General features: G+C 35.7%; 1 protein-coding gene across 3 annotated transcripts in view; it reads left to right on the top strand.

Annotated features, from left to right (window-relative positions):
• Window positions 1-22,782, top strand: part of NECTIN3 (nectin cell adhesion molecule 3) — a 62,911-nt gene that overhangs the window by 33,518 nt on the left and 6,611 nt on the right. For 2 of the 3 annotated variants that reach the window (XM_032098314.1, XM_032098315.1), the window contains exons 4-7: window positions 370-487; window positions 2,551-2,702; window positions 16,503-16,641; window positions 18,022-18,103. In XM_032098314.1, the coding sequence (XP_031954205.1) occupies window positions 370-487; window positions 2,551-2,702; window positions 16,503-16,641; window positions 18,022-18,103 (491 nt within the window). Of the gene's footprint in view, window positions 1-369; window positions 488-2,550; window positions 2,703-11,213; window positions 13,980-16,502; window positions 16,642-18,021; window positions 18,104-22,782 lie in introns of those variants that run through there. The other variant, XM_032098313.1, reaches the window with a different exon arrangement.

Below are 22,782 nucleotides of genomic sequence, written 5' to 3'. Positions count from 1 at the left end.
TTAGTGAAAAGTAGTTCTAACTTACCATTCCTCATGTCCCAAAAACATGAAACTGATTCTTTTTTTCCTGAAGTCCTCTCACTTCCCCAGGGTACTGTGTGGTTGCTGAAAACACAATAGGAAAGTTGCACTTTAAAACAATTTGTTCACTGCTGCATATTAATGCTGTAGCTTGGAGCTGCATCATGTTCTCTGTATATTTTGGTGGTGGTATTTAAATTAAAAACAAAAGGGCAACCAACAACTAAAGCACATATCCCTCTCAAAAAGCGTCCCAAAAAGTACCCTTCTGTTCTATTGATCTTAAATGCAATTCACTTTTAATGTAAAAATTGTGGTTGTTGATAGATGAAGTCTTTTTTTTGTCAGATGCCCCAGAAGTTTCAGTAACTGGCTATGATGGAAACTGGTTCATTGGAAGAGGGAATGTTCAGCTCAAATGCAATGCTGACGCAAACCCATTACCTATGGAATTTATGTGGACCAGGTAAATATTTATGAAAAGGGACTTCCCACACGATTCAAGTGGTATAATAACTTCGCTTACAGTAAATGCATGTTTTGAAAACAAAGATTATATGATTTGTATTGGTCATAATGGTTTTATTCAGCTTTTTAAAAGGAGAATACAAGATGTGTGTTTGTATGAATACAAGTGAGTGGATATCTTGAAAATTTGTGTCTAAACAGTTTGTCATTACTCTCAGGGTAAAGTCTCTTTAGTTACTCAAGGTGGACTAAGCTCTGTGTGTTACATGTAGAGCAAAGACCAGTAAATCCAGAATGGATCCAACTGTTATTTATATATGCCTCTTATGAAAAAATTAAAAAGCTTACAAGGCATCCACATTTTTTGAATTTATGGACTGCCATCCCCATCCCAGGCTTGGAAATTTCAGCACATAAAAATTCTTATGTTTAAAAAAAGCTTTAGCAGCAGTACCATTTGCTTCTTCAGATGCACTGGGTTCTCAGTTCTCTCATCTGAATTTCAAACATATGTAAGAACTAATCAATACAACCACTGTTTACAATTCTAGAAGAAATAAACCTATTTAAATACATTTAAAGCCATTCAAGCTTCAGAGGTGAATATTAGATTTCCTAAACTTAAAATGGAACAAACTTGTATAGGAAATCTAAATTTTCTGGAATAAACCTGGTGTGCCTTTTTGAGCAACAACAAAACCCATCCAAAAAGCTGTAGCACTGGTGAATGAGGAACTTCATGTGTAGGGGGTGAAATCTATGTAAAAGAAGGGAACCTTGAGTTTGAAGAAATGAGAAGTGCTGTGTTGAACTGTGTGCTGTATTACTGTTGTCAGATTACAATAGGTTGTAGAACTACCTTACTACGTTGTACTACCTTGATACTACCTTGTATCCCTTGGAATCCAAGATGACATTGTATTTACTGGGATAGTGATATTTTCATGGTTAGTAATATTTTAAAATGCTGCATGTATGAGAATTTTATTATAATAGACCTTTCAAACCAATTGACTGTTTTATGTATCTTGAAATAAATACTTCTGGTACTGTGAATTACAGAGTATGTGCCTGATGGCTTTTATCAGCTTTATGTGGCTGAAGCAATTCTGGGCAATAATCACAGCAAAGGAGTAGGAATGTTGTGTTGAACCACATTTTTTGAAGATTGCACTTAGTGTTAACTTTTTATTCAATACTACTTAAAAAATAACTTACCAAATGCTTTCAAGATAGTCATCTAGTGATCTAGTTTGAATATTGATTTAGACCTGCTTAGATGTTAATAGGTACTTAGATAAATCAAAATGGGTTTCAATGGCATGAAATTAGACAGGTGTTTAATGGGCAGTTGGCAGCTCTGTTAAAATAGTTCCAAGGCCTTTGCCCTTTCCCCTTTTTCTGTCGTGTTTACACAATTGTTACTGCAATCTGAGGCAGAATTGTACAAGGAAATGATAGACTTTAAAAAGTCAGCTGATAAAAAAAATAAATTTTTTTAACCAGTTGTTTCCCCAGGTGTATCACCAAGTACCATATTCCATTTCAGTGCTGTAATTTAGACAGAAAAGTGGTGGGAGATGAGAAAAGGCAGCTCAGGAGAGGAGAAACTGCTTGAATTCTTGCACAGAAGTTCTAGTCAAAATGTCCTCTAAATTAAGCAAGTATGGACAGAAAGATTTACTGTGATAGCTCAGCTGGATGCAAATGAACAGGCAGATAATCCTGACAGCGGAAGTGCTTCTTAGTTAGATTGTTCGTTTTCAGAGCTTGCCTTGTCTTGTTCTTCCAAGTTCTTTTGAGGTGCATTTTTCTTAGCTGTAGTAGTGCTGGTTTTAGACAGCTTGCTAGATCCAGCAGATCTGACATTTAAAGGATTTGTCCCAGAAATTAAATACTAAATAAATCTTCAGGTGTACACTGAGAATATTGAAGGAAAGCCCATGGGAAGTGTCAGAGCACAGTGAAAAATTCATTCTATAGATTACTGGAAAGATTATTTTAAACTTCTATTTAAACTAGTTGTAAATATACTCATTTGAAGTATAACTGTTCTTTTAGGTTGGATGGACAATGGCCTGAAGGACTATTGGCTGTTAACAATACTCTGCAGTTCAGCAGCCCTTTGACTTACAACTACACTGGGACTTACGTCTGTAAGGTGACTAATGCTCTTGGTCAGAGAAGTGATCAGAAGACTATCTACATATTAGGTAAGTCTTACTTCTCAACAAAGACAGTATGTTAACTTGGAACTTTTTTTTTGTCAGTGATTGAATTAGAAAACTGAAGAGCCAGTTGCTGCATGAAGTATATGAAATATATATGGTTTTTGCGTGAAAAGCTGTTGAAAGTGTGGATTTAAAAGCTGTAGCACAATTTGGGATTAAACTGACTCTTGAACAGCAACATACAGTGGAAATTCTTAAGGTTAAGGTGCTTCTGAGATGATTATTTTCTCTTGATAGTTAAACTGATGGTTTTTTGCAGTGTTAACCTGTGTTTGACAAGACTTACTGACTGCAAAAAACAGTACTTTGTAAAAAATTGAAAAAACAGCTGTTGGTGGAAGGGGAACAACTACATTTAGAAAAGCTAAAGATGCTCTGTTTTAAGGAAGTTGGGGTTATGTTCTGAGTATCTCTGTTGTACTCCAGTTACTTGTGTCATTTTCTCAGGATGCAGATACCCAGTAATCATCAAGTTAAATACCTCATGCAGAACTCTTGCTGATCTACTTAGTATCATCTAGCAAATTTGTGTGTCTGTTCAGTGCTACTGCTGTTCGAACATGCATCCTTTTATCATTAACACAATGTAATTAATGTTTTACCATGGCACCTTTTTTGTGGAAGAACAGCATGACTTATTGTACACATGAATAGTTCTGTGCAAGTGTGGAAAAGCTGTTCAGATTTCCATAAGGCATTAGCTAAATTAATTTAATATTTAGCTTGAGCAATAAATGCTCCTATAAATATTAAAGGATTTTTTGAGGAAGATAATAGACATGAAAATTAAAACTTCATTCTGTATTATGTTGCTGCTTTTCAGTAAGTTCTTGACATTAGTTATTTCATTAAGCAACATGTCAGAGTGCATGTTGGCCTGTTAGATGATACAAAGATGACTGATACAAACATAAATGACTTCTTTGTTAAAACTCCGTATGAACACTTAAGGGTTAAAATGAGAATGAGAATTTAAGTACTGACCACATCAGTCAGAATTCACTTTTGACAGTTGTCTGCATCTTTAGAATGAATGATGGTGTTGCAGTCAGTGCCGTAACTACACTGTAGGCTACTGTGGAAAGCTAGTAAATTCTAATTAACTGTAGTCAATGAGCTAGTTAACTGGAAACTTATAAATAGTTTGAGACAGTGGAATCACTTGTAAACAACTTAATGGCTAGAATTTTATGTAATTTAAAAGACTTCAAGTGCTGCCAGTTGTTATGAAAGTTATTTCTGTGAGTGTTACTTTTGAATGTTTTGGTTCTAATGCCTCTTCTGTGGAGGAGACTTCATGGCTGCATAGCAGTCTCAAAGCAATTACAAAAACTGGCACGTTTTAAGAAATACTAATTTAAAAAATCATAATATCTTTAAATAGGGTGAAACATTTGACTAGAATATAACTTTCAAATACACTTGCTTAAAAAATAACAGTGCAGTTTATAGCTCTGTTCTCAGCCCTATTCTAACTAAGCAGTGGGGAGAAGTTTTTAAAGTCCCCTATTATTCAAATTGTCAGTTTTGTGAATATCATCTGCTGTAAGTAGACCTTACACTTTTTACTGTGACTGTCATGAATGGAAACAGAAGGCTGTCATTCAAATTATGTTTTCAGCTAACAGACTAAAACAGGCCAACTAGGAAGTCATAGATAATATTTCCTAAAATGAATCAAGATTTTGAAAAGCAGAGTAGGCATACAGGTTAGTCGGGCAGTGGTGATGGTTTATGTTCTAGCCTAATGCAAATGTTAGACCATTTAAACCAGCTCAGTGCAGAGATAGATAAGCTGCAGTCGTTGGTCTTTGCTGTGAACTGATGGACACTGTTTACATGTGTGTGGCTTTTCAGCTGTGCTTGGCAACTTTGTCATACTGTAGTAATTTAACTGCAATTAGCAAACCTTAGCTGTTTTCAGGGAGCGACAAAACTGAGCCTCACTTAGTGAGGAATCATACAGGGTCATGGTTCTGCCAGTTAGGTGCACCAGTAACAACAAAGGGTTTAGCTGACAGTAAATTTCAGTCTTTTGAAGTGTTATGTTGATCATGCTGACAAACTGGTTTAAAGCACTGCATATAAACTTTTCATATATAGGAGACTTGATAAAAATGGGAGAGGTGAAGCAATTATTAGTGTAACACCTATATTGTTTTCAGAAACAAATACTAAGCACAATTTATTGTAACTGTTCAGAATAACTTCTCAGCATGATTGGTTCTTTAAATAACTGAAATGCCCTTAAATGATGCAGATTGGGCAAGTGATTAATAATCAAAGCACTTACCACCTTTAATATTTGACTTGACTCACCAGGTATCTATTAATGGCAAACATGGCAGTGATAGAGCATTATATTGCAGTGTAGAGCAGATATTGCAGTGTAGAGCAATAAGCTGAAATAATCAGTTAGTTTATTTTTCTATCTTTGCTCTTAGCCACTGTATAAAGCTTGGCATAAAATGTGAAGTGAAACATGAAAGTTAAGGGACAAAGCTGTATGATCACACCATCTTTCAAATTTTAATTATGATGCTGTCAAAAAGGATTTATGAAGTTAATGTTTCTGAACAGTCGCGATGCTGGTAGTTGTCAAGCTTTTTAACTGCTAGAAAAGAAGTTGAAATGTGTTTTAGAATTAGAATGCAAGCTGAGCAAAAACTTGCTTTTGGTCCTGATATTCATTGTTAAAAAAGTCAAAGCTATATTCTTAATAAGTTCTGTTGTTCCTAAACTTGGTTAATATTCTTGGAGTACAGAAATGAAAGACAAGTAGTTGACCGGAACTAAATGGTAAATTCATCAGCTTTTAGTTTCAGGAGATGATACATCTTTGTAGGAATAGAGAAATACTGAAATGGCACTTGAAGCCTGATACTTCTTTTTATATTGCTTTTAAGGCACAGCTATCTTTGGTATTTTTATTAATTTGATGATGTAAAGTTAAACCTTTTCCATAGCTGTCCAGCAAAAGCAAGTTGTGTTCCTCGTGGAGTTCAGGTGTTGAAGTAACAGTTTACCAAAACAAGCTGTCAGCTTGATACATAAAGCACTTCCTCATACAGTATTGATTTACTCAGTTTTCTTACACAAGGAATTGAACTTTGTTTTCTTGGCTCTGTGTTTCTTCACCTTCATGCTGTTTACTGAGGCTTTCCCTTTCTCCCCTTGCAAGGGAGAGGTGACCTGTGAGACTTGCCTTAAGGTAGGGCCATACTTCCTCTGTCATGACAGCCTTTGGAAGAGATTACTTTTGTTAAAAGTAAAGCCAGCCTTTGTTAGGCAGCAGTCCTAGGAAGGTGTTGTTTTTAAGTACAGGGTCACCTTCTTGTAGAGTGGGCATTGTCAGGATTAACAGCAGAGGCTGATCGTTGGTTTTACTTTTTGCTGCTTCATATATAAACCTCTGTTCTGAGAGTGCACTGTGAATACAGGCACTCTTTTATTTTCTAAATTACATATTGGAAGGGATGTTGACAAACTGCTCTTTAGCAAAGGGCTTTTGCTTCCTGGTCTAGCAGGCTTTGAAATTTCAGTGGTCTTCCTGAATATTCTTCCATGCTGGAGGTTAAGTTAATAAAAAGTTTCTCTTGTGTCCCAAAAAAACCACCAAAATCTTTTATTTGGTGCATGAAAATCCCAGCTAGAAACCACAGAAGCACACTGAACTTTGAAAGTGGATGATTGATGAGAGAAATCTTCGTATTATGCTGCCAAAATAGATGTGGGGGGACACACACTGAAAATAATCCTAAGGCAAATGTTTAGCTCCAGTGTGGAACCTTTGTAGGCAAGACACTGTGGGGAGGGGGTTATGCAGTGTCCTCACCTGTTACCTAACATTAGAGTAGCAATGGTTGGAGAAAGAAAGAATGATAAATTTCAAAATCATTTACTCTTAGACATTTAGAGTCTTCTAACATGGAAAGCTGACTTCCCCTGCCATGTCATAAAGGAGTTACTACATAAGCTTTCCAGAAGTTGAAATAAAGGGGCAGTTTTTAAGACCCAGCTGCACAGAATTATTATTTAATTTTTAAGTACTTAACATCTAAGGGTAATTTAGAAAGAACAGTAAGACACAGTAGTATGTATGTATGTATCTCTGCAAACATACGAGTAATACATATACAGGCAGATACTTGACACTCAATAAAATGACAGGTACAAAGAGAGATCTTGTAATTTGTGCAAAGCCAACTCACTTTTGGATTAGAAGTAATTGATAGATCCTTGTTTTGTAGGAGGCAAAAAAAGGGGACATTTGTATCTTGAATGTTGTGGGGTTGTTTTTTTTTCAAATAGGGAGAGCTATTTTTGGCCACTCTGTTGTGGCTTTTGCGACCAGGCGGACTTTGACTGTATGTTAATACACAACAACTCTCCAAGGAACCTTTCCTTCCAAAACTTTATTTCTGTAATGTTTAAATGACAAATTTAAACCCAAGGAAATTGTGCCAATATTGAATTATTTTATCTGTTACAGAGCTGGTCACTTTACCTCTCAAATACTTCATAGTGGGCTAAATCCAAAATGGTTTATGGTTTAAGAATATTGTGTTCTCTAGTTGATTTTTTTACAATGATAAGCTGATAATACCAAGACAGGACTTAAACGTAAGACTTTGAAGATAGCGACCTGGTTTTAAGGATGATTCATCCATCTCTTTCTACTTTCATCTCACTGACATTTTGCTTATTGTTGGCTTTGAATTGGTGCAGAGGCAGAGGTGAGTCCCAGACATTTGAAGGATGTGGTGCTGCAGGAGGATTGAAGCGGGAAGATGTAGTGTTTGGGACACGAAACATGTCATGTTAGTTGGAGGCCTGTACTAAACTTAGTTGTAGAAACTCACCTGCTGAAGATAAGGCGTTGGAATTGCAAGAGCTGAGAAAACTATATCAAGAGTAGGCATTTCAGGGAAAAATAAAAATATCAAACTGACACTTGTGGATACAATATTGCTGCTAGCAAGAATTTTTCTTTCTAAGCCTGTGAGATACTTTTCTCTCACGCAAAGATATTTGCAGAGTTCTGTAAACCATGAACACCTGCGACCTTGTAGAACTATGTTTATGGTACAGTAGAAAAGTATTTTGACAATGGATGTTTTAGGATTCTAGCCAATCACCCCCAAGGGGTGGCTGATCCTTTGTTCAATTAGACTATGAAGAAAAAAGTCTATAAAAGAGTTTGTAAAATAATTAAATCAATCTTGCTGCACAATTCCTGTCTGCTGGATCTTCTCTTCTCTCCTTCCTACAGCTGTAGGATACAGTAATAGACACTGTTGAAAGTTGGTACTGACTTCCATGGGAAACATCTGGAAAATAATTATTAGAGTGAAAACTAAGCAGTGCACAGGGAACATGGTCCTTTAATTTGAGGTGGTATCAGGGCTTCATTTGAAGTCAAGAGTAAGTCTTGCTTTTATTGGCAGAAAACTGTGTTAAAGGCTTTGAAACCAACTAGGGAAACTTGGCTTCTTTATGTGTATGGAAGGAGCCAGCTGACTTGCTATGTTCATACCAGAAAATTGGTTTTTGCTTTCTTCAGTTATGTCTCTTATTTTAGTGGGGGTGGTAGCTATGTAAAAGTAGAAGAAATTCTGAGGTCTTTGCTTGTCCTCATCATTATTACAGGGTGCATGTACTAAGGATTTGAACAGGGACCAGAACATAGTAAGAGGCAAAAATTGAAATCAAGATGCATTTAAACTAAACCCAAATATTTTTCCAGAATTTCTTCTACTTTTAGCTCCCTGGCCTGCATGGATATTTTAATATGTTGTTGTGCTTTGTGCAATGACAGAAGCCTGTATCAATGAAAGAGACAAGAGCTGTTAAACATTGGGTCCCAAGTAAAATGTTAAAGGAAATCATCAGTAGGAAATTGATGCTTTTCAATAAAGTGTCATATGAAACAAAATTTAAATTATGCCCTTAATGTTTTGTGGAAAGCATTAAAAACTCAAACATGTCAGTGATTATGTGAAATATTATAGTTAAAGAACTTGCTGATATGAAATGATATTGTCTTCCATAGCCACAGATAAGAGTGGCATTTTCTTGATTTGGAGATGGCATTTGAGATATGATTTGCAAGCAAAATGTTATGAGGTAGGCATCAAACTTTGGCATTCCTGATCTTAATGTTGCTCTCTATTTGGGAAATTTGCTTGGTACAGGAAGTAAAAAAAAAAAGTTAGCTTTACATTTAGAAAGCCCTGGGTGACGTGAGAAGCTAACTCAAATATTCTTAGTTGTAATTGGCCTTATAAACAAGAAGGGACGGTTTTAATTTTGTCATTCTTCAACAATAAAAGGTACCAAAACAAATAGACCTTAGAGGTATCATGTTGCAGGAATACATATAAACAAATGCTTAATTGATCCTATGTTTGCAATTGATTTAATGTTAATTAGTTCTTGTCTGTAATGCAGCTGGACAATCTGACAAATTGTAGATGAATGGGAAGTTTTGAAGGGAAAACTTTCTGTAAAATGCTGACTTTCTAATATATTAATAAAGTTGTAATTGCTACTGTGCTTATTTCACATATGCTATGGTTAAATTTGCCAGGGTGCAAATACTACATTCTTGTGGATGTGGAGGATAGGACTTAAGACCTCAGTATCAGAGGCAAAACAATTATGAAGCCAGTTAATTAAAATCAAACAAGTATATATAGCCTGGAAGGATTTTGCTGTTACTGTTTGAAATTGTATTTTAAGCTCACAAATCTTTTGTCTAAAGCAAATACCTTTTCAAGGAAGAGAGATTTGAACTTCTTGACCTAGGGATGTGTGGGACATAGAACCCTGGTAAACTTTATTCTTTAATCTCTACTTCTTTGTTAAATTGTCAAACTCACTTCAAATCAATTTTTACTAAAATCATAATCTGAATTCTTCTTATTCATTTTGGTAGTGCATCTTTCTCGTTCCATTTCTTGTCTTCTGTCAAATTAATTCCATTTACGTATAGTTCCCTAATGAACCATCACTTTTTACATAGCTAAGGAATATAATTATGCCCTCTGAAAATCTGTGTAAAACTTTACTTATGTGATGCTTAAAATGTTGCATTCAGCAGCAAGGTGTGTACTGATCGTGACAAATGTGAGAATTCTGTCTAGTATGAGAAAATTTTATGTCATTCTCTCAGTAGCAAGGTTAAAAATCATATTTATGGCTATATAATTGTGATTTGTCAAAAAACTGAAAGCTTGACAGAGCTCTAGTTCTATCTGGTTTACTCTTTGTGGTGGTAAATTTAGGGTGCCTCTAATGTGGTGGTAGTACTGCTTTCATGAATCTTGCTTATGGGCATTTAACTAAATAACATGATACAATGAGCTACTTGGCTGTCCATGTAATATTCTCTCTGAAAGGTTCAAGCTATAATAACATGTTTAGTATTGCTTTATTGGTTTTAAAATAATTAGCTTGCATTGGGCAAGGCAAAAAGTAATTTTTTTTCAGTGTGGCATAGAAATAAGAAGTGGAGTTGTATGTAATACTACGATTGACTGGTATAATCTCAGTGTCATCAGCCTGTCACTTGGAACCTTGTCTGCAATACAGATGCATACATCTCCAGTAGACCTAAAGAACACAGGAAAAATCTGCATGCTGGAGAAGCTTGGTACCTGGCAGTCTATTGTTTACATGCATAACCTGACATGAAATCAGTTGATATTTTATATTGAGGAATAAATATGGAAATTTCTTTGTGCATGAAGGATCAAATGGCTTGTAGAAGGAATGCATAGAAATAATTTTTGGTTCAAATGTTTAATTTTTTTTATTATTTTAAAAACCTGAAGTCTCCTTGCTCAACATAAGTGTTACTTTGAGATTAATACATGCCATTTTTAACTATGCTTCTTTCACTAATCCCAAGGTGAGGCTGAGTAAGTTTTATTAATGAAACAAATGTTTTTGGAGAGAATAGCTTAAAAATCAATAGTTCACGTGACTGAGCATACAACTCATAGTTTTTCATTCTTATGTTCAGTGCCCTGAATCATTTCTGAATGGGGAATTTAATGTAGAATAATTGACTCAGCAGCATAATCAGTTAATTTGATCCAGAATTCCCTATGGCTGGATGGAAAGTTAGAGGACTACTTGGGTTTTTCCTCCTTGGAGGAGGTAAATGATGAACAGTCAACATCTGAGTGGAAAAACCATCTCCTTACTTTGAGGAGGGCAAATTGTCTGCCTGAAGGTTATTTTTATTTTGTTCACTCTCCATACTTTCTGTCCTGCTGCAGCTTAACTCAAAGTCATGTGTCAGGAAGCTAGTTCAAAGCTTGTGAGCAATTTAAGACTTTTATAGTGCCATGAAGTTGAGAATGAAAAACTATTCTTGTAGAACATACCCATCAACTTTGCTTTCTTATAAACCCTTAACTGATTTAGCTCGCATTGACATTCTGTGCCTTTTCTGTGTCTTGTCTACTTCTTTGCTCTTTCCATTAGATCCTCCTACTACTACCACTCGACTGCCCACGGTTCCCTGGCATCCTTCGACTGATGGCACCACAGGTTTAGCCACAGAACCTAGAATAATAAATTTCCCAACATCAAAGCCAACAAAGCAGGACGACACTTGGGGTATCATCGTCGGTTGTGTGGTGGGTGGGGTTCTTTTACTGTTACTTCTCGGTACTCTGGTTGGAGTTGCCTGCTATAGGAGAAGAAAGACATTCCGTGGTGACTACTTTGCTAAGAGCTACATTCCACCATCAGATATGCAAAAAGAGTCCCAAATAGATGTCCTTCAGTCAGATGATATGGGTTCTTACCCTGGCAGTATAAAAAAAGAAACAAAGCACCCAATGAACTTAATATCTAAGGATTATTTAGAAGACCCTGGAAAACCTGAGTTGAACAATATAGACAATACTAACAGGTACCAGGACCGTTATGAAAGACCAATGGATTACCATGAAGGTGGAACATTTGGAATGAGTTTCATGCGTGGTGAATTTTACGACGATGATGACTTTGTTTCTCACTTAGATGGCGCGGTAATATCTCGGAGGGAGTGGTATGTGTAGTAACCACTGAAAACTAAACATGTACCTGCAGTTCACTTCATTGGCTGGTCACTTTCAGATTGTTTATACTTACACAAGAGGAGGAATAAACTTTTCGAAACTTTTTTTTGAAGGTTTTTATATTGTGACTTGACACAATGGAAATACTGAATCTGGGGAAAATGTATTTGAGCTGCTTTTTTTTCCCAATGCTGTACTACTGTTTGAGATTTGAGTTTTAACACAGAGTGCTTATATTGGTCTATGTCAGAGGTAAAAAAAAAAAAAAAAAAAAAAAAGGCTAAATTAAAGTTGCCATTCAATATTGTTTAAGAATAAAAAGTGGCTCTCTGATTTAAAAATAAGTTTACCCAAGGCAATGATCAAATATAATCTTTGGGGGCTTTGAATTACTCCAGTCTAGGTACTATCCATGGTAAACTTAATGCTTCTATGTAGAAAATACTTTACCAATTGAAATGAGTTACAGCAGAATTAAAGCTTTATTTTCTAGGGTTTTTTCTGCATAAAAATGAATACCTCTTAGCATTTTAATGAGCCTTCTTATAACTATATACTTAAAAGTTAAGTTATTGCACTGAAACTCACTTATGAACAACATTTTGAGGAGTAACTGTAAACAGGTCAAAGGCTTGTATTTGAATAAGATGAAAAGTTATTTTTTTATAGTCATTGATTTCTAAAGCTTATTCTAGTGTTTGGATATATACATACAGTAAGGTGTTTTGTTAGGCCTGCAGTTGGCAGGATGTCAAAACTCATTAACGTATACAAGATACTCTTTGCAAGTACACAGGGTGCAATTTTTGAGACCTGTTTTGGAGGCTTTTTGGGAATCTTACCATTTAACTTAAAAGCTGGTTAATTGGACACAACTAAGGAGAAAACACCCATATAGATTGCGAAGCTGGAGGCTAATGTGAATGTGCTTATTTTCCCAGGTGCCAAAAAGCATTAGAGTTTCTATGACCAGAATTTAAAACAGCGGTTTTACGCTGCTTCCGCCTAAGTTACAATGCCTGCTTTGAAGAGGGTAACCAGAGTTTCAGATTATTAGTAGGGAATAATAGGACACTTGAGCTGCTACTTCAGGTATTGAAAATGCACTCTCCAACGGTGCAACTAAAGAGTCTAAACAGGAATTCAGATGATTTGTGCAGTCTCTGTACCGCAGTGAATTTGTTTTCCCTGCGAATAATCAATACTGATTTTACATGTTCTTTAAAACATCATGTCTGACATCTGAAATAGTTCTACTTTGTCTTGAGCAGATTCACCAAACTAAATCTGCTGATTTTGTGAGGCGGAATGAAATAACTTTAGATGAATTGCAGAACAACGATAAATTCATAAGTAGAATAGTAAATCCTTTGAAGTGCCATTTTTAAGTGTTTAGCTTGAGGAAATTGAAGCTGATAAGGCTATTAGTATTTGAAACCTGAAAAGGGAAAAGTCTCTGCTACCGTTGACGTGAAATAGGCTGCATAATTACAGCTGCTTCATGAGCACTCATGCTGGAAGTTCTTTTCTATCCTCATGATGTTTGGTAGCTTACAGCATTTAGAGCTTCACAAAAATAGTTGTATTGAGCGTTGTAGACAATACACTGTGATTGCATATGACTGCATGTCTTTAAAAAAGATTGAGACAACAGCTTTATTTGAAATTCAAATGGAAAAGCATCCCTAAACAACTTAAGTTTGGGTTTGGATTAATGGAGTACTGATACATGATTGACCAAAGTCCCAAAAACAATAGCAAGTGATATTGCGGTTATCTGTAGTTTGAGTGCAAACACAAGAGAAGCAGTGAAATTTCTAGCAGAGGGTTCTGATCCAAATTATTTCTGGAATAAAGAGATTATACCTCTCTTCAAATAAAAAATACTTGATATATCATCTTTAAAAGATGGTGTTACTTGGAAATAAACATAACCATAAACCAGTTTTCCACATGGGATACCTTGCTTTTGTCTCTGTGGATTTTTTGCTTTGATTTTTAAAATATATATATATTTAATTCATATGGGATAAGAAGTTGAAATGTTCTGGAGTTGAAGTTATTAATAGGGATAGGGCTTACGCGTGTTGCAATGTTTTGTACATTAAGTCTACTGTAAAAAGAATTGATTGTACGTACAAATGGCTGTTGTGTGAATAAACTTTTTCTTACATTCTGGAACATAGGTAGTGTTCAAAAATGCTTCACAGGTATGTTCTTAAGAATTGGAGATGGAAAAGCACAATAAACCCAGAGGCTGGATAGAATGTGCTGAAGTGTTCAAGCTGTTTGAGATGGACTGTTCAGTATTGCCCCTTGGAGGCCCTAAGCTTATAAAACAAGCATCTTCAGAAACTCTTTTAAGAAGATTAAGAGAATGATAAATGGAGGTGGTTACTGTCCAAAACATTTAATTTCAAGCACAGCTGATAAACTAACTAGGAATTGCATACTTAAAAATAGCCTTGTTTTTTCATTCTGTTGTCTTTGTTAGCTTCAACCGTATTTCTTGGAGTTAATCAATTCCCATCTATTTCTGGTGGTTAAAATGCTTTGTAGGTGGCACTATGCATCTTAGGTGCCCTCTGGCTTGTTCAGCTTGGCATGGTGGTCTGGGTTTATGATCATTCCACTGGTTAGACTGATGTTTTGTCAAAGCAGTTCAAAAAACCAAAATGAGTGTGCCCTGTGATAATTGCCCTTAAGTTTCTGTGTGTCACTACACTTGCTGGGATATTACTATTTTTCCTGGTGTTCAGAAGCCAGTGGGTGGTTATTGTCATCTCACCCAAAATGAGACTCAAAGGCTGGACTTCGATTGAAAGTATAATACTTTTTGATGCTTTAACATTATAGCAGAATTTGCTAGAAGAAAAGGCACCATGAAGTTAGGATGAAGCAGTCAAGAAACTCTCCTGGTGTAATCACAAGACCAAGGCATCTTCAGGAATTCTGGACCTAAGAACGTAATATTCATTAGTTGAGACTTTTTCACTAAAAGAAGAGGGCACCCAGTGTAAACTAAACTTAAGCCAGTTAAAATGCAGTGGTTAGGTGAACTCCTCATTAGTAGAGCGTGAGACACACACACAAAATAAAAGTCCTTGACTTAGGATAAACACAACTTAATAAAAACTAAAATGTGGGTGGGTTATCAACATTATTCTCATGCTGAATCCAAACAACTGTACCCGCTCCTGAGAAGAAATGAACTCTATCCCAGCCAAAGCCAGAACAGTTTATAGTGTCCAGGCTGGTATCTGACAGACACACGGAGCTTATGCCAGGAAAGCTGTTGTGTAAGCCAAAGGTGGTGCCTTGCGTTCATCTTGAGGAGGGAAGTAAGTTCTGCCAGTTGTTACTCTAGGACTTTATTCCTTAGCATTAAGGAAATCATAAAAAAAGCTTTTTTCCATTTTTTTCAAGTTATTTAAGTATACCTTTGTGAATGTGATCCCAGGGGAATATTCATGTTAGATCTTTCATAAGCAGTGAGGGGACAGGAATTGCTGTATTAGAGTGCAAGTGTTGTATTTTGGGTTTCTTTTTTTAATTGAGAGATTTTGCTCAGCTTTCCAGCATACAGACAGAACACCATTAGAGCTCTGAGGAACTGATAAATCATGTTGCATAGTTTCAGGGTTTTTATCTGTGAATAGAACATACAGCTGAAGAGGCTCTCAAAATTTCTTTCAGTAAGAGATTAGAGAATGGTTGTGTCCCGTTTGGATAATAGCTGAAGTAGACTGCTTTAGAAATATGTTGCAGGTATAGAACTGTGTTAGTTTTCAATTTCTTTGCTGTTAAAATTTCTGATTTGGTAATCATTGTAAATCAGGGCATTATTGTAGGTAAGTGTTTAGTGCAGCTGACATGAATTATTCCAATTTTGAATTTTTTTTTTAACCTCTTGGTGCAAGTTTGAAGCACTGATGATTTTAAGTTAAAGTATATTAGGTTTTTCAGTTTTGAGACTTAAAAATTGATTTCTAAGCATAGCGAAAGGAGTGGCCTTTAAAGACTGACAAGTGTGTTAATTCAGTATGAGAGTTGTTCAGCATTGGATTTGACAATGCTAAGGTCAAAAGAAAAATGCTTTGAAAGGAAAAAACACAGCTTTTTCTCTCCCCTTATTAAAATTTATTTATGAAAATTACTTTCTTGTAGCTTGAAGTGTGAAGTCCTGAAGATGATAGGTGGTCTTAGGGGTTGCTTTGATAAGTGTAAGCCAAGTATTTTGTGTTCCTTTGCGTGTTCATTGCTCCTAGTAGTATATGTTTTTTTTACCCTGACTTAGTTTTTCTTTTTTGCTTTCTGCAGACTTAAGTGTCTTTAAAGAAAGATTGTCAATAAATCATAGTTGCCCAGGTTTTTGAATTAACACCTTGTTAGCTCATGTAAGTGCAAGCCATATGTTTTGTAATGTCATCTTGCCTTGAAATTGACAATGAAAGCATACTGCTAGTACTTACTGAAAGTAATCCATGAAATTTTTGAAATCAGTTTTGATTTCATGAACTCTCTTAATTCCTCCAGTTTTTTAGTTGGGTAAGTTGAGGTAATACTACAAAGATGCTAGTGCAGGACAAGGCTTTTTGTTAGGTGGTGGAAGGAAGAAGCCTTTCTCAGAACAATGCTGAAGTATCTTATTTGAGTATTGAAAGTATATGAACTTCTTAAAGTTGTAATCTATGCTATCACATTGCAGATGTGCCCTTTAGGCAGACATCTTCTGTTGCTGTAGCAGGGGCTGTGATTGGAGCAGTCCTTGCTCTTTTTATCATTACCATCTTTGTGACAGTGCTGCTGACCCCAAGGAAGAAAAGGCCAGCCTATCTTGACAAAGTGTGAGTATGTGTTGGACTTTTTTTTTTTTTTTAATTCAGTTGAAAGCAATATGCAGAAAGCATTTGTTTTATACATGAATTTAAGTGTCTGACTTAATTTAGCAGCTGTTCAGCTTTCATAATTTCAGGGCTCTATTTTCAGAGTAGACAAATGTGAAATCACACTAGTATTTCTGAAAAATAAATGAGAAAGGTAAGAATTACTTCAGGGGTAATATAATGCTTTACCTCTTGAGAAGTTTGGGTTTTTTGAAACAAAACTACTCATGGATTTAACTGGAGGGCAAAGGAGAGTCCCTTCTTGACTGATGCCAGTGACTGCTAGTTTGTTGTAACTGTGGGTCTAACTTGAAAGTAAATTGTCCATGCTTTGGAGATGTTGAAGGCCCCCTAAAATTAATCCTGATATGTTTGTAAAATTAAGCAAGCTCCCACAGATACGTGCTTAGAAATTACTGACTTCTTGTGCTTTCTGGAATGTTGGTTGTTTCTTCAAGTCTCTGGCACAGATATGCAATTTACTTTATTCAGCATCCAATGTGATCAAACAAAAGAAGGAAACAAAAAAAGTCTGAAAAGATTTTGTCAGTTAAAGTGGATGATGTCTAGATCCTGTTTGGAACATGCATAAAAAAAGTGACGAGGGCTTAGAATATATGTAAATATGAGTCTTCTCACATCCCATATACAGTTAACACTTAATCTGAATGAGAAATGAAAATGTTGCTCATGTCTGTACATATAGTTAATGAGAATTAGAGTAAAATAACTTATAGCCTTTAGCATAAAGTAAGTTTCTTCATTTGCATTGAGCTAGCAAGATGAGTCAAGAGTCTTGAGCAATTTCTAACATGTTAGAAATGATGTTTTCTTGTTTGTTTCTCTTAAATTCTGTATCTGAAGCATATTTATATGAATGGTCTTAAACATTTAAATTCTGTTATAACCATTTGCTTTCACTGAGAAAGTTACAATAGAAAAAGTCTTGCATGTAAGAATTGATAGTAAGGCTTTCTCAAAGGCTTTTTAAGGAAAGGCTGTAGTTAAAAATGTTGTTCGAGCTCTATGTCATAACTTAGAAACTGATAGATACCAGTAGTCTCTAATCCTCAGTTGGAGTGTATGAGGGGAAGCTCAGTCTGCTTAACGCAGTATGGAATAAATAACAAATTATAGGTGGTGCTTCTCTACAAAAAGTGTGTGGCTGAATAATAGTGTGGTGGACATGTTCCATTACAATATATCCCATCTGAGTTATTGCTGACTGAAAGGTGTTTGTCCATGAGTACTGAGTGTTGGGTGATTTGGCAGTTAATATCTGACCATTCAATTGGACTTCACAAACATGATGTGTCATGTTTCATTCTTTCTTTACTACAGGATTGATCTTCCACCCACTCACAAACCAGCTTCATTTGAGGAGAGAACATTCTCAGTACCACAGAAAGAAGCTATGCTTCAGGTGAGTAAGTGTTTATATGCATCTTAAATTGACTTAAGGAAAGCATTAACTTTGCTTTATTATGTTAATTTAGTCTGATTTTGCTTTCCTGGTAATATATGGAGCCTTTCAATTGTTTCACAACCAAGCTGTTTCCCTATGTATGTGATATCCAAATCTCTTATCTGTAATGTTAAAGTCATCCTTAGTTAGAGGTCAGGAAACTGGTAGACAGATCATCTTGTATTTCTAACAGGCACAGATTCTTTTGAATTAGAAAACCTATCGTTGAAATTCTCTGATGAGAGAATATACATAACTTTATAAAGCAGTGTTCATAAGGGGAAAAGTTATGTTTGGTAAACTTACAAAGTGATCTCATCAGCTCCCTTGCTAGTAAACAACTGCCATTCTTTTGAGTTAACAACATTTGAGGGGTGGGCATATATTGGAATTCGGGCTTTGACTAATTGGTAAATTGGTAATTTACCAATTTGGTAAATTGGTAAATTGGCTAATTTACCAAAGTATGGGTTAGATTCTTGTTGAAGGTCACTAAATCACTTTTAAATATTTGCAATTATGTAACTTATAATTTTATATTTTCTTCTTGCGTTTACCAGCGACAAAAGACCCATACAAATTTTGTGACAAGTACTTGAATTTTTAGTGTGCTTTCAGGGGTAGCTTCTTGTCATCCAAAGTAATGCTGCCCAAGCAAGAGAGCAATTGGCAAAAAAGTTCTTTAGCAGCATTTAGTGTTTGTGTGTGTGTAGTCTGATCAAACAGGCTCATAGAGGTCACACTGGAAAGCTGATTCTAGCAAATGAAACAGTTTGAATAAGTGGGGAGCAAGGAAGGATAGGGCTACTTTCTTCCTTACAGCATGGTTTTGAGGTGGGTTGGACTGCTTGGGAAACTCCAGGTGAATTCAGGCTTCTCTTGCACTAGGCATTATAGGGGAGATGTATTCATGAGAGATGGCTTAAGCTAATATCATTGATTATTACACTTCATATAATAAACCAGTCAGCTAATGAAAACTATAGATCCTGGCTATGGCCCCTGAAGTGCCTTTAGTGTGTGTGTGTTTATGTTAAATTAGTCAGTCAGATTTTTTTAGATTTCTGCTTACACTGAAGAAAACTTCCGTCACCTATCAGTATTTGTAAGTATTAGATTATAGTTGTTTTTAATTAAATTTTTGTTCCATCTTCAGTACATAGCATAAATAATGTGATTCTAACCACTGATGTGCTGAATAACAACACTGAGGTAATGAAGACAATCATTTGTTTATAAGGAATATTGTTTTTTCCGATACTGTGGTGTATCTTTGCAGCTTTAAGGACCTATAAAAGTCCTTTTTCATAGAGGGAAAAAAATCTTCACCTACATTTGAGAAGGATTTTGATGGAGTTCTTAATAACATTGAAAATATTCTTGTAGATTTTCTTTGTGATTGATAGTTACTAAAGCTCACCAAATATCAGTTGCTGATAAAAGCTTTCCTTATGTTGTAAACGTAACAATGAGTAATACTTGTGTATATTGTTGCTGAGTGAGGCAGGAAACTATTCTGAGATCCATTGCTGCTTTTAGTAGCAGCCTGATGATTATAACATTGTGAAGGTAGAAAACATTTTGTTGGCATAAAGAATAAGGTTTTCATCTTTTTACCTTAAAGGTGATAGAGCACTAAAGATGACACAAAAGAACCAGTGCTTTTCTGTGCTCAGGTTGGGCATCTTAGCTATTTCTTCTGTCACTACAGTACTCAACAATTACAATTTTTGATGAATCATTCTTCTGCTACGATTTTGGCTTAAAGTATTTGAAAAATATTGTCTTGCTTATAGAATCAAAAGATATAGTTTATTGTGCTGTTTGTGCATCTGTAGTGCTGCTAGATGGCAAAATGACAACACTAGGAAATACAATTATTTGTCCTTTACAGAGCTACTTATAAAGGAGATAGACATACGAGGATGTGTACCTTATTGCTTTCCTCTTCAGAACTTCGCTGTCTTTGAATTCTTTTCTAGGTTGTGTATACCGTGGCTTCTGTTGATGGGTACTAAAGAACTTAGGCTGAAGCTGACTGTAGTCTTGGAATGGTTAATTAAATGTTTTATGAAAATTTACTTTGTAAATAGAGAAAAAATCGTGAAGAGACTGAATCGAATATTCATTTTCCTCAAGTTGGATAAACAGAGTTTTAAGTTGTTTTGGGAGGAGAAAGATTCCTCTTCAGGTTAGGTGTTAACTAGGCTTTATTTAAGAAATGGATGTTGGCATAACGCTGTTAGTGTACCTGTCTTTTTCTCTCTGTGGAACTCCAGAACTGAAAAGAACTGGAGCTGGAGGCTGTCGTCTTAGCTGATACTGCCTCTAATCAGTATGTACTCTGTTATGCTTGAGGCAAGATCTTCATTTTATCTAACAGAAATAAATGTCAAAATACTGGCTTTAGCCAGAAAGTGGTTGGTTGCATTGTTTTGGTGTAACAAGCCAGCATTTGGATAGCTGTAAAGAGGCAAAAGAAACAAGTTAGCAGCCTGTCAGGGTGTCTTGTCCTGTGTGACTAAATGTCTGTGCTCACTACTGTATTGCCTGATGTTCCAAATGCTGCCTTGCCTACCAGGACTGAGAAGCAGGTGAGCCTCTCACTGGGAGTTCAGGTGCAAACTTCTGGATACACTGAAAACAACTGTAGGGGAATTGTCACTGCTTTGTCAACCACAATAGATGATCAGTTCAGTCTGAGTGGAAATGATAGGCTGCACAAAGATGCAAAGTAAAGAAGAATGAATTTAAATGGTGTCTTCTGCATACTCACAATAACTTAGAATTGAAAGTGGATTGATTCAATTTAGGCTGATTCTGGTAAATTGTCATAAATAATGTTCAAGTTTTTCAATCATCTGTACTGTTATTGTTCAAATCATGGACAGTAGCTTTTTTTTGATCTTGTAAAGTATTTGAGATTCAACTGATGATGCTGAAATTCTCTTGTTTGTATCCCAGCAATCAGTATTTAACTAATTTTATGCATATCTGAGTCAGTAGATGATGGTATTAAAATGAGGGGAAGTGTTGTAGACCTGGGATAATACTGGCTAGTCAGTATCTTTCATGGGTACTTCTTGAGACTTGGAAGATTTAAGTTTACTTTAAATATATGTTATCATTTACATGCTAGTGTTAATAATGAGCTACCAGTATGTACAAGTACTATGTAACTGAGTACTCATAATTTCTCTGTACTGGTATTTGCAGATACCAATTCATGTATTCATGTGAATCACCTCAGAACTGGGAAAAACTGGTTCACTTAAGGCCCTAAAAGAGTGAGGCAAAAGTCCAAAACATAGGAATACTATGGAAAAAAATTACATTATAGTTAAACTTACTGTGAAGACTGTAGGTTCATCTTTGTCAACTCTTTTGTCAACAGCACTCCTGCTTTTGTCTGGGTGTCCTTTTAATAATCATTGTCATGGAAATACTATTCTGTTACTCAGAACTATTTATTGCATGTAATGTGAAAGAGTGGTGAGAGCAGCCTGAAGGTTACGTCCTTGGTAAGAGAGGAATCTCTGCTTGGCAACGCAGTTTTTGAGGCGATTCAGGAAGAAGTTGAGCAATGCAAGAATTCCAGTGGCTTAAAGAGCAATTTTTCTATTGCATAATATTTTAAAAAGGAGTGGAAGAGGGTGCACTAATTCCAGCAGTCCTTGGAATCATTAGAGTTAGCTTCATTGTTTCAAACAATACAGTACTAAGAAGCAAAAGCTTCTTTATTTTCCTCTAAACGTGCTTGAGACAGGCAGTCTTGGACAATGTGAAAGAACTGAAGTTATTATTACCTTGACAGGTGCTTATGAAGGAAAGAGAAAAAAACGTCTTTTGCACAATGCAGTGCAACATTCAGAGTTGTTGAAGTATTCAGAATTTAACAGGGTTCTTCTGTAGAAACAGGAATAAGAGTGGATAAGGGAAATGCAGCCCAGTAGGTAGGTCTGCCCATGAGAAGTCTGACTTTAGACTTGCAGCTTGGAAGAATGCCTCACTTATTTAGCCAAGCAAAGCTCTTTAACAATAATATTTGTATTACTGATCACAACGGGAGAGAAAAAAGTGAAGTTGTCTTAGCACCATTAAAAGCATAAAACACCATTTACCAAATGATGATATTTCTGAATCAAATTTGAAAACATCAGCCACTGAACCCTTAAACCTAATATAATATTGATTCATTTATAGATTATGGCTCTCTTGCATTCTTCTAGTTCTTTTCCTTATGCTTTTCATTGAGGTGGGAATATCTCTTCCTTGATGAAAAAGGAAGCATTATTGTTATCATTTGCCTTAGACCAAAGAACTGTTTAGGCAAACAAGATTGAATGGAAGGGAGCACAAAGTGTGCATAGATAAAATCATCTGTACTGATCTTCAAATAGGAAAAAAAAATTATCAGATGGGGTTAGAATGAGGCACAAACTGTTTTGGTAGTAGATCCCTTTGTAATGGAATTTCTAAACTGAAAAGTATCAGAAAATGTAAGATGAAGTTTTTTGCTGAGATCGTTGGTTTTAGGCTTTTGAAGAACTATTTGAGAAGGAGAATTCTCAGAATAAAACAGATTTCATGAAACTCTGCAAAATGTAATGGTAAGACAGTGCAAACTTCTGTTAAGA

This window comes from Corvus moneduloides, chromosome 2 (assembly GCF_009650955.1).
Source record: "Corvus moneduloides isolate bCorMon1 chromosome 2, bCorMon1.pri, whole genome shotgun sequence".
In the NCBI taxonomy this organism is placed as follows: Eukaryota; Metazoa; Chordata; class Aves; order Passeriformes; family Corvidae; genus Corvus; species Corvus moneduloides.
The sequence above is the reverse complement of the archived record's forward strand: the minus strand, read 5'-3'. Positions and strand labels throughout refer to the sequence as shown.